The 15,851-nt window shown below is 39.9% G+C and overlaps 1 protein-coding gene across 5 annotated transcripts in view; it reads right to left on the bottom strand.

Annotated features, from left to right (window-relative positions):
- Positions 1–15,851, bottom strand: part of LOC140741423 (MAGUK p55 subfamily member 3-like) — an 80,337-nt gene that overhangs the window by 33,967 nt on the left and 30,519 nt on the right. For all 5 annotated transcript variants that reach the window (XM_073071599.1, XM_073071598.1, XM_073071601.1 and 2 more), the window contains exons 5-10: positions 12,977–13,057; positions 10,946–11,083; positions 8,701–8,782; positions 5,680–5,765; positions 2,060–2,134; positions 114–155 (exon numbers count right to left, since the gene is read on the bottom strand). In XM_073071599.1, coding sequence (XP_072927700.1) covers positions 114–155; positions 2,060–2,134; positions 5,680–5,765; positions 8,701–8,782; positions 10,946–11,083; positions 12,977–13,057 — 504 coding nt within the window. The remainder of the gene's footprint in view (positions 1–113; positions 156–2,059; positions 2,135–5,679; positions 5,766–8,700; positions 8,783–10,945; positions 11,084–12,976; positions 13,058–15,851) is intronic.

Here is a 15,851-nt window from a genome sequence, read left to right on the forward strand (position 1 = left end):
TCCTCTAGCCCTCTGCAACCTGCCACATTCCATTTATAGCAACTGTATTTCCTAATTTTGTACTTATTGTTTAACCAGCACAATACTTTACCTCCTGTTTTGTGACTCCTTACCTTTGACCTTAATCGACGTCTTGAGACTTTGTAAAATGCATTCTGAAAATCCAAGATTAAAATATCAACTTATAAATCAGCCTAACTTGAATCTTCATGCAACTCTGTACAAAGTCAAGAAAATTATCCTACTACTTCAGGTTACTTGACTACAAGTTCAGCGATCATTAATTTTACCTTGATGCATGGTCTCCTACAGAGAGTTCAGCTTTTACATGTCTCCAGCAGCCGTTTCTCACTGAGTTGCCAGTTCTGTATCTAACTTACTGTTTCTTCAACAAACACCTACACTTTTCTGAGTTCAAATCAACATATGAAATGGATCAGGAATAGACCAAATAGGGCCTCAGGTGTGCTCTGGTGTTTACAACCAATCCCCTACCCTCTCCTATTTCCCCATCTGATCTATATACAGTGGCTTGAAGAAGTATTCAGCCTCCACAACTATTTTCACATTTTATTGTCTCAGTTTCTAAATGTTAAGTATATTGAACTAGGATTTTTGGACCTAATCTACAAAATATTGTGCATCATTAGATTATGAGACCATAAGACATAGGAGCAGAATTAGGCCATTCAGCCTACTCCACCATTCAATCATGGCTGATCCTTTTCTTTCCTCTCCTCAGCCCCACTCTCCGGCTTTCTCTCCGTAACCTTTGATGCTGTATCCAATTGAGAACCCATCAAGCTCTGCCTTAAATACACCCAATGACTTGGCCTCCACAGCTGCCTGTGGTAATAAATTTCACAAATTCACCACCCTCTGGCTAAAGAAATTTCTCCACATCTCTGTTTTAAATAGACAACTCACTATCCTGAGGCTGTGCCTTCTTGTCCTAAACTCCCCCACCATGGGAAACATCTTTTCTACATCTACTCTGTCTAGGCCTTTCAATATTTAAAATGTTTCAATGAGATCCCCCCCCATCCTTCTAAATTCCAGCGAGTACAAATTTCTGAGGGGCAACTTCTGTAGAAGCCAAAGAAACAACTTATGAAGGAAGAACTGCATCTAATCAAGCTTCGTTTTCTATAGAATTTATCAGCTATAGTTCCATATGAGATAAAGTTCAGATGTTGTTAATCAATTGAAGATGTATTGTGCAGAAATTTTGCAGATATTGTATGCAATGGAACCTGATGAAGTGTCAGACTTGAACTTTCCATGTTAGTTGACAGATATAGGATTATAGAAACAGATATATCAGTAATAGGACCAAGTTTCTTATTGGAGGAAAGAGAGCATATCTGAAATTATTATCTTGCTGATGATTTCTTCAAGGCACCAATGCCCAGAAATCGTCCTTGGTCCAATATGCAAAATGCACTGTGATCTTGGTCAGTGCTTTGGATTCTGTGCCAGAGGTTCACTTCATTGACTTTAATGAATTGAATTTCACAGGTAGAATATAATGTCGAGATCAAATTATATAGTATATTGACTGCAACTGATCAATTGCTTAAAGAACACAAGAATTATTTATAAAATAAAATATCCATTAGGGCTAACAAGCAAGACTCTAATGTAAATCCCACTTACTCTCTTTCCTTGGCATTTGTGTCAATCCTTCCTCTCCTTATAATGTAAACAACAGTCTCAGAAACCCACTTAAATCATTCATTTCCTTGGCTATCCCTTATAATGTTTGATATTTATTGTCGTCTTGTGAAACAGTTCCTCATTTTAAATTTGCCTTCCTTGGGTCAAGATCACCCTTGTCATTTCTCTTTCTTATTTAGAAAACTTTTCATTGGCTTACCCTCCTGTTAACCGTATGCTGTCAGGCAGAGATTTAATTATTCATCTATTAATATTGCTACTGTTTAATTGCTCAGTTAAGTCCGTGCAAAACCTTTGATTAGGCCTTGTGCTCCTGCAGCATTACTGAGCGGTTTACTTAACAGCAGCTTCAGTGAGTGCCTGCTTCACAGGCTGTCCTTACCCTACTTTCATTCAGCGGATCCTCTTCTTTGACTGCTGGGATTAACTTCAGGGTTATTGAACCCTGACAATGGGCCTGCAAAAAAATAGTGACACCAGGGGAACACAGTCAGTTCTTTTCAATATGTAGCATTCAGCTTCTGTGAATGTCCGGCTTCTTTGCACTTACTAGTTAATTACAATAAATCACAGAGCCATTCAACACATAAATAGACCCTTCAGCCCACTATGTCCATGCTAATCATCAAGCACCCATTTCTAATCTTTCTGCTTGACCAGCAATTGACCTGAAGTGTTCTTTGCCTTGGAAATTTAAGTGCTTGCCCAGACACTTTTTAAATATTGTGAGAGTACCTGGCTCCGTCACATTCTCAAGCAGTGGCCCTCTGGACAAAAACAGTTTTCCTCAGATCCCTTTGAATCTTTTTTTAAACCTCTGCTCTCTGGTTTAAGATGTCTCTGCTGTAGTTAGAAGTTTTTCACTATTCACCCCCTGTAACCTTGTACCCCTCTTTCAGATCTCCTCTCAACCTCTTCTGTTCCAACCCCACATCAGATTAGGTTTCCAGTTTGTAATGGGGTCAGATTACATGAAGTACCAAAGAAACAACCTGTGTCTAGCCTGTGAAGTTCATCTAACTCAGGGGTTCTCAACCTTCTTTATGCCATGGACCAATTCCATTAAGCAAGGGGTTTGTAGACCCCAGGTTGGGAACCCTGAATCTTATGTTATCACCTCTTTAAAAGTGCCTATCCCTGGCATTTCCTGATTGGACCTTTAATCCTATAAATCTATTCCACCTATTATTAAACTCACATATTTGCAACTTTACAATTGATTTAATCTATTCAGTTTGATTAATGACACTGTAAAGAAAATGGAGAAAGTAATTTGTATAAAACTTTGATTTAGATACATTATGCTCAATAAATTTTAGTGTAATATGGATGTAACCTTACAAACAAGTTTGCTTTATCAATCCTGTCTCTTCATTTAAGTGTTTAGATATTTTAATGCCAGATTTTTGTGCTAAGATAGGCTGCCTCAGATTTTCATGTAATTGCTTTGCTTTGCCATTTTGTCTTCTTTTACACAACCCAGGGCAAGTGAATCGAGAGGAACGATGTTTCTTTTACCAGATGTAGAACTGAAATTAGTCAACAGTGGTTCTCATAACCTGCTGGTGTGATATATCAGCACCAGCAAGGGAAGTGAGCATCTCACTAACACCTAAGGTTATCAAGGTTTACAGACAAACATTTGGCATTCAACCCTACAACTAGTTCAAATGTTTTATAACATTTTTGACAGTGAAACATGTGCTAATAAAGAGGTATGCAGGAAAAGCCTGAAGCAAAACCAAATTTTAGAATTCCCATATATCACCGTCTGGCCTAATGAGGCAATCTTTATGCTCCAGGATTGTTTTGAATGGACTAATTGGCAAATTTTCAAGGAGGCCACCACAAATGGAAAAGGCACAGACCTTGTGGAATATGCTTCATCTGTCACCGGATATATCCAGAAGTGTGTATGTGAGGTTGGTACCTCAAGTACAGTCATCTCCTGGCCCAATCAGAAGCACTGATTGAACACTGAGGTGTGCTCCCTACTAAAGGCCCAGGATGCTGCCTTCTGGTGACAGAACAGCTTTTAGAGCAGCCAGGAATAACCTTCTCTTAGGTATCAAGAGGGCAAAGGCTGCCTACACAAAAGAAATTCAGGAATACCTGTCTGATAATGATCCCTGGTGTGTGTGGCTGGGCATCAAGGGCATTACTGACTATGCAACAAAAAACAGTGTTGACTGTATCAGTGATGCCTCCCTCCCTCACACGCTAAACAGTTTTATGCATGCTTTAAGGCATACAACACAGTGCCAGCCATCTAAAGCTACCCCTCTCTCAGGTGAGCAGCCACTATCTGTAACAGCAGCAGACATGAGAAGGACTCTACAGACAGTCAACCCCACAAGGCAGCCAGGCCAGACAATATCCCAGGCTGAGTACTCAGGGAACATGCACACCAGCTCACTGATGTCTTCACAGACATCTTCAACACTTCACTCATCCAGGCTGCTGACCCACGTGCTTCAAACCAGTCACCATCATCCCTGTACCTAAGAACTCTACACCCTCAGAGCTAAACAACTACCACCCAGTGGCACTGACGCCAATCATCACGAAGTGCTTTGAATGGCTGGTGATGGCATACATCAACAACTCCATTCCTGCCACACTGGACACTCGCAAATATGCTCACTGACAGAACTGCTCTACGACAGATATCGCAGCATCTGTCACGCACTTGGCCTCGACACACCTAGAAAACAAGGACATTTGCGTCAGAATGCTGTTTCTGGATTTTAGTTCAGCATTCAACACTATCGTCCCACAGACCTTGGTGAACAAACTCCTACTCCTCGGTCTAAATACACCCCTGTGCAACTGGGTATTGGACTGACTAACGAATAGACCTCAGATAGTCAGGGTGCACAACTGCCCCTCCCCCCATCATCCTGAAAATGGATGTGCCCCCCCCCCCCCCCCAGGACTGTGTGCTGAGCCCACTGCTGTACGCTCTGCTCACACATGACTACACGGCCAAACACCCGAGTAATCACATCATCCAAGTTCACCGATGACATGACATGAGGTGGAGCTCATCACCAACAACGATGAGATGACCTGCAGAGAGGAGATGGAGGAGCTGGAGGCCTGGTGCCAGGGAAATAACCTCTTCCTCAATGTCAACAAGACGAAGGAGATGGTTATCGACTTCAAGAAGCTCGTGCCACTCACACCACCCTTTACATCAGTGGCTTGGCAGTGGAAACTGCAATTGGTTTCAAGCTCCTGGGAGTGCACATCACACACAACCTATCGTGGTCCCAAAACACATCCTACACAGTCAAGAAAAATCACCCATGCCTCTGCTTTCTGAGGCTGAAGAGAGAGTTGGACTTTGCACATCTATACTCACATCATTCTACAGATGAGCAGTAGAGAGCATCCTGACAAGCTGGAGTACCGAAACTACACTGCAGTTTACTGGAGGGCTCTATGATGGGTAGTCAAAACTGCCCAACGCATCACCGGCCCTAGCCTACCCACCATCAAGGACATATATATAGAAAGGTGTCAGAAAAGGGCCAGTAACATCATGAAGGATCCCTTCCAGCCTGCTCTTCATGGAGTTTTTGTCCCACTCCCATCAGGGACGAGGCTATGCAACATCCAGGCCAGGACCACCAGACTCAAAAAGTGACTTTCCCCAAGCAGTAAAGGCTGATCAACATCTCCACCCACTAACTCCACCACTAATTTATTATTTTCCATCAGTCATCTTATCTACAGCCTTACATCACTTTATGGACATAAAATCAATCTATGTATAGAAACTATTTTATGTATTTATAATTATTGTTTTTATTATTATTGTGTTTTTGTGTGCTTCATTAGATGTGGAGTAACAAATATTTTCTTCTCTTTTCAACTTGTGTACAGGAAATGACATTAAGTAATCTTGAATCTTGCAGTATCTGACTGAGCATGCAATGTTTTAATGGTCACGCAAAAATCCTTTTATTGTAAGTTTCTTTTCAAAGAGAAATTATCTACCAGTATTTGACTGATTTCTTCTGGTGTCTTGTGCTCAACTGGAATGTCATTAACTTCTCTTAGTTCATCTCCAACGTACACTAACCCTGTAGAAACAAAATCAAAATATTTGACCATCTTTGCTAAAATCAGAGATAATCCTTGGCACCCAGAATCAATAGTTCCCTCCCTGTGTTAAACAAACTGGTTCCAGAGAATGGTAATGAAGGAGCAGTGAGGAGATGTTCAATCAAGCTGTGTATCAGATACTGTGGTTAGCAGCACAGGGGCACCTTAGGGGACTGTCCTGTCCCCCTTCCTATGCACCGTCTACCTCGGACTTCAGATACAACTCGGAGTCCTGCCAGCTGTAGAGGTTTTGGGATGAGTTGGCAGTTGTGGGCTGTATCAGCCGGGGTCAAGAGGCTGAGTACAGAAGAGTGGTGGACAACTTGGTTGAGTGGTGTGGGATGAATCACCTGCAGCTCAACATCACTAAGACAAAGCAGTTGGTGGTGGATTTCAGGAAGGTGAAAACATCCTGCATTCTCATCTCCATCAAGGGAATGGATGTGGAAGCCGTCCAGGACTACAAGCACCTGGGAACTCACCTGGACAAGACTGGAAACACAGGGGCTGTGTACAAGAAGGGACAGAGCCGACTGTACTTCTCGATGAAGCTCCGATCACATTCAGTGTCTACAGTACTATGCTGCAGATGTTCCACGACACAGTAATGGCCAGCATTCTATTCTACGCTGTAGTCTGCCGGGGCAGCAGGGTGAGAGCAGCTGGCGCCAAGAAGATCAATAAGCCCGTCAGGAAGTCTGGTTCTGTTCTGGGGGTGGAACTGGATTCCCCGGTGTTGTGTCTGAGAGGAGGATACTGCAGAAACTATGGAGCATTATGGACAATCCCTCTCACCCCCTCCATGACATTCTGGACAAACAGAGGAGCACCTTTAGTAACAGACTGATTCCACTGAGGTGAACCACAGAACGCCACAGGAGATCCTTCTCCCAGTGGCTATAAGACTCCACAACTCCTCCTCACTTGTACAAGTATATGGTTTCATTGCACATCTGTATTTAGCACTATTACTTCTTAATGCACATTTTGTATTTTTTTCGTACCTTAATGCTTACATTTTGTATTTTAAAGTATAGATTTCCGACTGAACAACCTTGCAACAATAATTTTCTTCAGGATAAATAAAGTTTTATTTGATTTTGACGTATCTTATTCTAGGGCTCTCCTAATGCCAGAAAGCATGATTCTACAAGAGACTTCAAATAGAGAATGGAGAACACAAAATGCACCAAATTTAGCGAGTCAGGCAGCATCTATGGAGGGAAATGGACAGTCGATGTTTTAGGATGAGACTCTTAATAGAAAGAGAGAAGATAGTCAGTCTAAAAAGATGGAGGGAAGGGATAGAGCATGTCTTGTCAAGTGATCGGCAGATGAGAGGGGGAGAAAGTGGGAATGATCTCAGAAGGTTGAAGGTGATAGGTGGAAATGACAAAGTGTGGAAGATGATGGAATCTGATTGGAGAGGACGATGAAGCTTGAAGAAGGAAGTGGGAAGGGAAATGGTAGGAGGTATGTGTGACAGGGGGATGCAGAGGCAGAAAACACAGGGTGATGGAGGTCAGTTGGATTTGGAGGAGAGAGAAAGAATTTGGGAAAAGCGACAAAGTGGGAGCAGTTACGGGAAGGTTGAAAATTTGACATTCAGTACACCAGTTTGGAGACTACCCACATGCAATATGAGGTGCTGTTCCTCTAATTTTTGTGTGTATAATTTTAGGCACAGCTATGAAACTGTCCAACATACTTACTAACAGTCACTGTGCTGACTCACATGTGAAAACTAGCAACTTAGTCAAGAGGTTTAAGTTTGATCTCTATGCTGGGAACTGTGCAAACATCCCTGGCATTTAAAGATCAGAAAACAAAAAGGGGTATAAAATTCTTCAATACTGCTCTTTTAGTTCAATAATACACTTCCAGTTACTGCCTATGTCCTTTATAAATTAATCAAAAGCAGTGTGTTATGAACAACTGCAAGTAAAGTTCTGCACTGCACAAAGAATTGCTGTCAATTAGTCAAAATTACTATGGTGAGCTCCAAAGAACCATATTTGGTTATTATTATTGGACATTAGTTTCAATGCCAGTGAAGATCACTTCTAAGTTGGTAGAATATGTGGAATTTATCAAAGGCAAAATGAGGATTTTTTTTGTTCTACAACTATCAGTCTCCCTGACCTAGAGAGGAAGAAAGTGCAAAGTTTGCAGAGAAACAAATAAACAAATTAAAAGAAGCTGGAGATCGTGAGATGGAGGGAAAGGCAAAAGTGATGAGCAATGACTGGAGGAAGTGAGAATTTAGAGAATCGAAAGGTGAAGACATCTTCTTCTCTCTGAGGATGGAAAAACAGTTAATCGGAAAGTAGTTGGAATTTTGTACAATAACAGATCCCTAATCTAATACAACAGGATGGTACTCCCACTTTTCTGACACGTGGTAAACTTTCTAGTATTATGGTACGTTAAATATTGCCCACGGACTGAGTAATCCCTTAAATCAGCTCCACCTTCGCCTAAGCTCAAGTGCTTCCTTGACTAAATGCTTTGGGCAATACTTTCCACTCATCTGCATTGGCATGTCCTGGCCCTAAATAACCTGGACATATTCCACACTCCCAGTCACACCCTCAGTTATCTTGTTGCAAGCTGCTCCACTGTCCCGGATTTGCATCAGCGATACCATGTGAACATGGTGAAAGAAATACAAACCCTTCCCTTGGTTCTGTATTTACAGAGCACCATTCTCTAATTGTGGCAGGTAACCAAAGAGAAGTTGGTTAAAGGCTTGAAGGGGAAGCACTTATCGAGATACGTTGCACAAATTGGACAGATCTTCCATTGTGCCAGTTTGGGTAAGTCGGGCCAAATGGCATCCTTCTTCGCTGTACTATTCTACTGATATTTGCCTAAGGAGAATAGCAACCGTCATTACAGTGAGAAAAAACATACCACTACGGTCTGCTGCTCCTCCTCGCATGATCCGAGCCACAACAATCGCACCTGTTTGCTCATTCTTCCTAATTGTCGCGCCCTGTTGTTGAAAAATAGTTGCTTTAAACGACAAGGGTTGAAGTTTGTTCCGGCATTTTACCTTGTTTTTCTAATTCCTATATTTCTTTCAATCAGCTAATCATTGCCCTGGTTTAGCCACAATGTGGCATGACAGGTACAAAGAACTTATTCTGACAATGGGTAAATTTGTTTATTAAGTTGAAAGTCTGAGCAAAGAAATTTGAAATTTAAGCTTAAACCATCAATATCATATAGTGCTTTAAGCATTAACATCTATCAGAATATTAAGATCTTTCAAAAGAATGATGATATCTTCAAATATAATTATATTTTAACACATGCCACAAAAAATAACCACTTCAGTCTCAGTTTTTTGCCATTCTTTGATAATGCTCTTAATGCTCTTCTTCTTCGTAAGCCCATCACCCCTACTGGGGCATATGCCACCGACAGCAGCTCATCAAAGCCCTCTGTCCTGGGCTGAAGGCTGACTGGCCCTATGGCTTCCACTTTCACCACATGACTTCATATGTCTTTGAGGCGAAAGTTCTTCCTTTCCCAGGGCTGAGGTATTTGGAGCTTCTCTTGGCATTTCTGTAGCTCTGGGTTTTTAATGGGATGGGGTTGCTCGCTCCATGCCCAACCCTCCTCCTTTCACAGCCAGGCTTGGAACTGTCCATGGCAGAGTTCTTAATGCTCTTAGTTATAATCATTTCACCTGTCCTCAGACCAATTAAATACAAGTAAAATGTAAGCAATCTGTACTGCAGTGTATACTGATTGCTGCTAATTTAATTGTTATCCTAGTCTGCTATGAAAGAGTTTTGCTTTGGACTTTCTTAAGGAAAAAAAAAGATAGTTTCAGCCATTTCAATGTGCTATGTATCATACAGAGTCATAGAGATACCGCATGGATACAGGTCCTTCGGCCTACCAAACCCATGCCAACCATCAACACTAATTCTAATCTCATTTTACTCTCATTAACACTCCCCCTAGATTTAGCCGTTCACCTACACACTGGGAACAATTTACAAGAGCTGATTAGCATACCAACCCATATGGCTTTGGGATGTGGGAGGAAGCTGGACCACCCACATGGTCACAGGGAGAACATGCAAACTCCACACAGAGAGTACCCAAGGTCAAGATCCAACCCAGGTCTCTGGCACTGTGAGGTAGCAGCTCTACTAACTGCCCAATGAGAAAGTAAGCCCTCATTTTCTTGAACCAATTTTTCACACATCCAATTCCCGTGCTCCCTACTACATTAGCCTTGCAGAAAAAAAGTTGTCTAAATCAATGCTTAGCAATGTCAAGTGTAATGACATTTTAAACTGCAGGTTTTTAATCACTCCATTGAATTAAAACTGTACTATTTTGGCTTCTTTTTAAGGACTGCTTTCTCAAGGTAAAATGCAATAATGTTCTTATTTAGTATATCATTCACATCTGTTATCTTCCATCTGCACTTTCAGATGCATTAAACATTGATATAAATTATTACAGTTGAATTATTAAGTATAGTTAATTATTCAGCATGATCTTTCATCCAGATTTGTTGCAGAATATAGAGGAAGCTACTGTGACATGTAAAAGTAACAGGATAAATTTGATGGGATGGGAATAGTAATGTGCTGGTTTGCACCAGTCTTCATGAATTTAATTTTCCAAGATATAGATCCAAAGTTATTGTGAACATTTATTCTGGGCTTGGATTTTAATTAGAACAATTAAACTATCTACTTGTATAAAGAAATTTACTTAAATAAGCTGTTGTTAGTTAATTTTGTACCTGATTGTCATTAAAACCCAAATAGTTCATTCGTCTCCCTCAGGGAAGGAAATGCAATTACAGTGCCACCAATGTTTCAAAGGTACATTTAATGTCAGAGAAATGTATACGATATACATCCTGAAATGATTTTTCTTCGCAACCATCCACGAAAACAGAGGAGTGCCCCAAAGAATGAACGACAGTTAAATGTTAGAACCCTGAAGCCCCCGCAACTCCCCCCTCCCACGCATAAGCAGCAGCAAAGCGACGATCCCCCCTCCCTCATCACTGGCTCCCGAGTTGATGGATGGCAAGTAAGGCTGGTCGTGATCAGCCAGGTCTATATCCTGGGATTGAATTGAAACAACTTATGTCAATTAAAGTTTAAATATTAATTCTGAATACCAATGGTTCTTTGTTTTTCACAAGATGGACAATCTTCATCGATTCCTCCTCATCCTCAACTTCCAGATCATCTGGCATTGGTGGTAGAACTGGACCAAAGGCCTTGCGTGCAATCGTATCATGTGCTGAGAGTACAGCCTGTGAATGTTCAACAAAATTTGCTTTTGTATCAGATACAGCAGCATTTCTAGATCCTCACCAATGTGTTCCAAACTTGGAGATCACAAAGTGAACAAACTCTTCCAAATATTTTACAGTTTTTATAAATGCTATCAGCACTTTCATTTCAGAATCTGAAATTATTGATTGAGTTGACTAAGTTACATTGATTGTGTCCCACCATTAACATTTAATATATTGTGCATCAGTCTTATGGTGATCACTGACAATCAGCAATGATACTTATTGTAAAAGATCTAAAGATGAATTAGATAAGTTGTATGATTACAATGGATAGCATAGAATAGCTCCAACTCTGTAATCGGACCGTCCTCTCAGGTATCATTGGGTGATTAATAATTAATAATTGCTTGATTTGAGTTCCTGGGGTTTAAATTACGATACAAACTGTAGAATCGTGCTGCAACGATTGTGTGTGGTTTTGTGTGTCGGAGAAACATGTAAGAGAGAGGCAGAGAGTTAGAAATGCTGCATTTACCGAGAAGTGAGCAGGAAGTTTGCCCTTTGTGGCATTTATTCCCTAAAGGAAAGACACCTGAAGTGCCTGGACAGGAATGTCGATTTGTGAGAATGTTACATCTACTCAGCAGGGTAAATGCACTACTCCAACTCCTTTCCCTTAGGCTCTTCATCCAGAATGGTTATCACTAAACTTGAAAAACAGTTTGCAGATCAAAAAATCAACTAAGTACAGGCCTTTGGTCATTATCTGACTATAAACACAACTGGGACCTAAAACTTTCATGATTATTTGAACAAATGGGAAAACACCCATTTGTGTTGGTCAACCAACCTGTACCATACCAGCCAAAACTATGTGATACATACTTGGTATACAGGTGGCCCCAGCTTTTGATTGCAATCCTTCTAATAAATGTTCATTTTTGTGAAAGGTGATGTCACCGGCCCCTCCACCTTTTATGGTTAGTGGTGTCCTGGAGTATTAGCTTTGCCTCCGTTTCGGTGGATGCTACCTGGTCTGTTGAATATTTCTAGCATGTTGACTTCTTTTTTAGCTTCTAACTGAGAACTGATGATAAGTTGCAAGCAGAGCTTATGTATGTCTGAGTTCCTTACTTCAGCAGTGTTTGGTATGTCACCATTCACTGGTTGCATCACAGTATGGTATGGAGGCTCCAATGCACAAGATCACAAGATTTTAAATGTATTATTCATTACTTTCCAGAGATGTACTTCCATAACTTTCACTGTGGGTGTTGAGGGAATGCCATTGGCAAAGACATGGAAAGAAAAGCTATTTTTAAAGCTGCAGCTTCTTAGCTAACAACTTGCTCCAGACACAAGAAAATCTGCAGATGTTGGAAATTCAAACAACACACACAAAATGCTGATGGAACGCAGCAGGACAGGTAGGGGAGGGATGAAGCTAAGAGCTGGAAAGGCGATTGGCAAAAGGGATACGCAGCTGGAGAAGGGAAAGGATCATGGGGCAGGAGGCCTAGGGAGAAAGAAAGGGGGAGGGGAGCACCAGAGGGAGATGGAGAGCAGGCAAGGAGTGATTGTGAGAGGGACAGAGAGAGAGAAAAAAGAGGGGGGAAATAAATAAATAAGGGATGGGGTAAGAAGGGGAGGAGGGTCATTAACAGAAGTTAGAGAAATCAATGTTATTGATATCAGGTCTTGCTCCAGATCTTTGAGCTACAGCTACTCCCTCCTAATTTCTAACCTTTTGTTTTGGCATATGCCTGTGACTTGAATATACCCCTAGGATTCTACAAGGAACTAATTGCATTAAAGTGCAAGATGTCAGATTTAAAATCCAAAGTTGAAATGGATGTGTTTTAATTGAAATATAGAATGTGTTGCTTCTGCATTACACATGATTCTTACCTGAAGGTGTGGTTTGGCTAGTAAATGTATCAATTCTCTTATGTCACTGTTGTTTGGTCCACTTTGCAGCTCCTCTTTTATCTAAAAGGAGTTTTAAAAATAAGTCTATGACATAGCATCATGCAATTTCTATACCATTTTATAGCCAAATTTTAGGAATGCATCCTAAAACTCATTAATCTTAATACAAAAGGAATCAGGAATGCAGTGATTCTCTGCAAAGTCATTTGTTGGTCATATTTAGGACCATACTTAGTAAAGGCTCAACATACAGTATAGGCCTGGAAGTGACACAACATTACAATGACTCCAGCTATGGTACACACTGAAAGGTGTCACAAGTCATCAGTACATAGCAATTTCAGTACACTTGTGCATTCTTTATGGAAGTGTAATCAGTTTCAAGTCTATAAAAGAAGTAATATAAACAGATAGTGATGTTTGTGCGTAGAAGTCAAACAGGGTCAAGCAGTATGCAATACAGGGTAAAGATTCCAAGTTAGTTTTGAAAGGAAATTTACAGATAATCAGAAACATGGATCTAAGGTAAAGTCTTAGTTATAATGAATAATGTTACATATGTATTATTTAATTCTTAAGTGATGCCTAATCACAACTTCTAGATTTTAACATTTTAGTCTTCATCATTCTTTCAGTTTCATTGAATCACACGTAGTCACACTACAGTCTTGCTGATGTACATACAAGCTAAAATGAAACTGATCCTTATCCATCTTTCAAACAGTTTATATTGAGCATTACTCTTAGAAACTGAAGCGACAGGGACTACAGACAAGGGTTCTGATCTACCACTCATCACCTCATGCAGATTCCAGCTTGTAATTTTTAAAAGAATATTACTTTTTTTGTGCTTGACGTGATCTCTGTTAAAGCTGTAGAGTACAAAGTTGGCTGAGTAAGTGGGAAAACTTATTTGGTCTTCTTATGAAAACCCAGCAGGAACTTTTGACTCCAGTGTGATATCTAGTAGAATTTTAATTAACATAAAAGTAACAAACAGAAATTGAGCAACTGTCCCTGTAAGGATGGAGATAGTCCAGAGAAAACAATATGCTCAAAGGAGATATCAGTGGGATAGGGAAAGTATGCTCCCTTTTCATCATGCTAGTTTCCCTTCTTATCTTAACCATAGCTGTCTAAACTATATGGATAGAAATTTAAACTTTTTCTCCAATCTGAAGGAAATGATTAGAAGAAAACAAAGCAAATTGTCCAGCAAAATGCATACATACAAGGAGAGATGTTACAGAACTATGATTGGCTCCTTCTCTGATGAGGTCAGGCACATTTTAGTCTCTGATTTTGATACATCATCCACTAGTAGAATGTACTCAAAGCTTATTTAAAACCAAAATAAAAAGCGATTGGACCCAACCAGCCAATTCCCTTAGTCTGAGCATTACTAAACATTATGATACACCATCACAGGCTTGCTATAGATTTAAACTTCTGAGTGAATCAAAGTTTGAAGAAACTTCTGCACATGATGAGTTTAGACAGTGGCAAAAACCAGCCCTATCCATCAGCAACTGCATTTTTCACTCTTATTAATTGCTGAATTGACTTATCACTCAATTTAATCATCAAAATTTCTCAACAAGAGGCAAATTTGTTTGTAATCCTGCTAGTGGCTTCCTACTAGATTCCTGGTCTAATAGCCATCAGCTGTAATGGAATTGCTGGATTTTACAGCTTTTGATCTTAATATTAACTAATAAGTATTTAATGTTCACATAATTTCCCTGGTTTGTTGATATCTTTAATGGCATATTCTTAATTTTTCATCAAAACTGATTATACTAAAATTAATAACTAGCATAAAAACAATAGCATTGTGAAGTTTATTTATAGTGAACGAGTTAAATTGCATAGTTTTAAGGAAAGTAATTAATTATCCTAATTTTGCTTATGACAAAACTAATTAAGACAGTTTTCCCGAGAGAATAATCAACAGCTCAGCTATAATGCAAACATTGACCTTATGTTAATTAGCTCACTACGAGCAGTGGAATTAAAAACATAAATCATTGACGCCTGTGCACCCATCACAGTGTCACTTACCGAAGCACTTAATTGCACTTGCCAAAAGTGGAGCTCATCGATTTAATCTTCTGAAGAATATAAAGTTTGTTGATGGCTCGTTTGGTTAATCTTTAGTGAGATTACCGAATGGCTGCTTATTTCAATGTCTATTTTTAAATATTTCATTTTTAACCTTCACCATGGGAACAGTAGCATAGCATTTAAGTTATTGAAGGTGAATCAAGTGCATACTACAATACATTTTGAACGTTGTGACAGTCCCTGCTTTTCAATGATTAGGGTAAAGGTAAGGAGGTTTAGAGGGGATATGGAGAAAAATGTTTACACGCAGAGGGTGATATCAGAAATGCACAGGCTGAGTGGGAGGGAATTAGAATCAGAATCAGGTTTACTGTCACTGACATATGTCATGAACTTTGTTGTTTTGTGGCAGTGATACAGCACATAAAAGATTACTATAAGTTACGAAATATATAAAAATAAATAAATAGTGCAAAACAAGAGCAAGACAGGTTTCTTCCATCCTGCCATCCCATTACTGAATGGTTCATCTCACATCCCCCTAAACCGCTGATCACTGGTAAATAACAAATGCAGAAATTAAAATAGACCAGAAAATGCTGCAAACGTCATCAGGCAGCATCTGTAGAAATGGAAACAGTTGATATTTCAGATTATTTCTCAGTTTCTCTTTCCTGTTTCCAGTATTCGGTTTTTATTACAGCGTTACTTCCCAGCATTAAAAATGATCTTTTCCACTTACCTTAAAGTTACTTACAGTCGAACTATTTTTCAACGTAATCAATGCCTG

This window comes from Hemitrygon akajei, chromosome 18, assembly GCF_048418815.1.
Source record: "Hemitrygon akajei chromosome 18, sHemAka1.3, whole genome shotgun sequence".
NCBI classification, from domain to species: Eukaryota; Metazoa; Chordata; class Chondrichthyes; order Myliobatiformes; family Dasyatidae; genus Hemitrygon; species Hemitrygon akajei.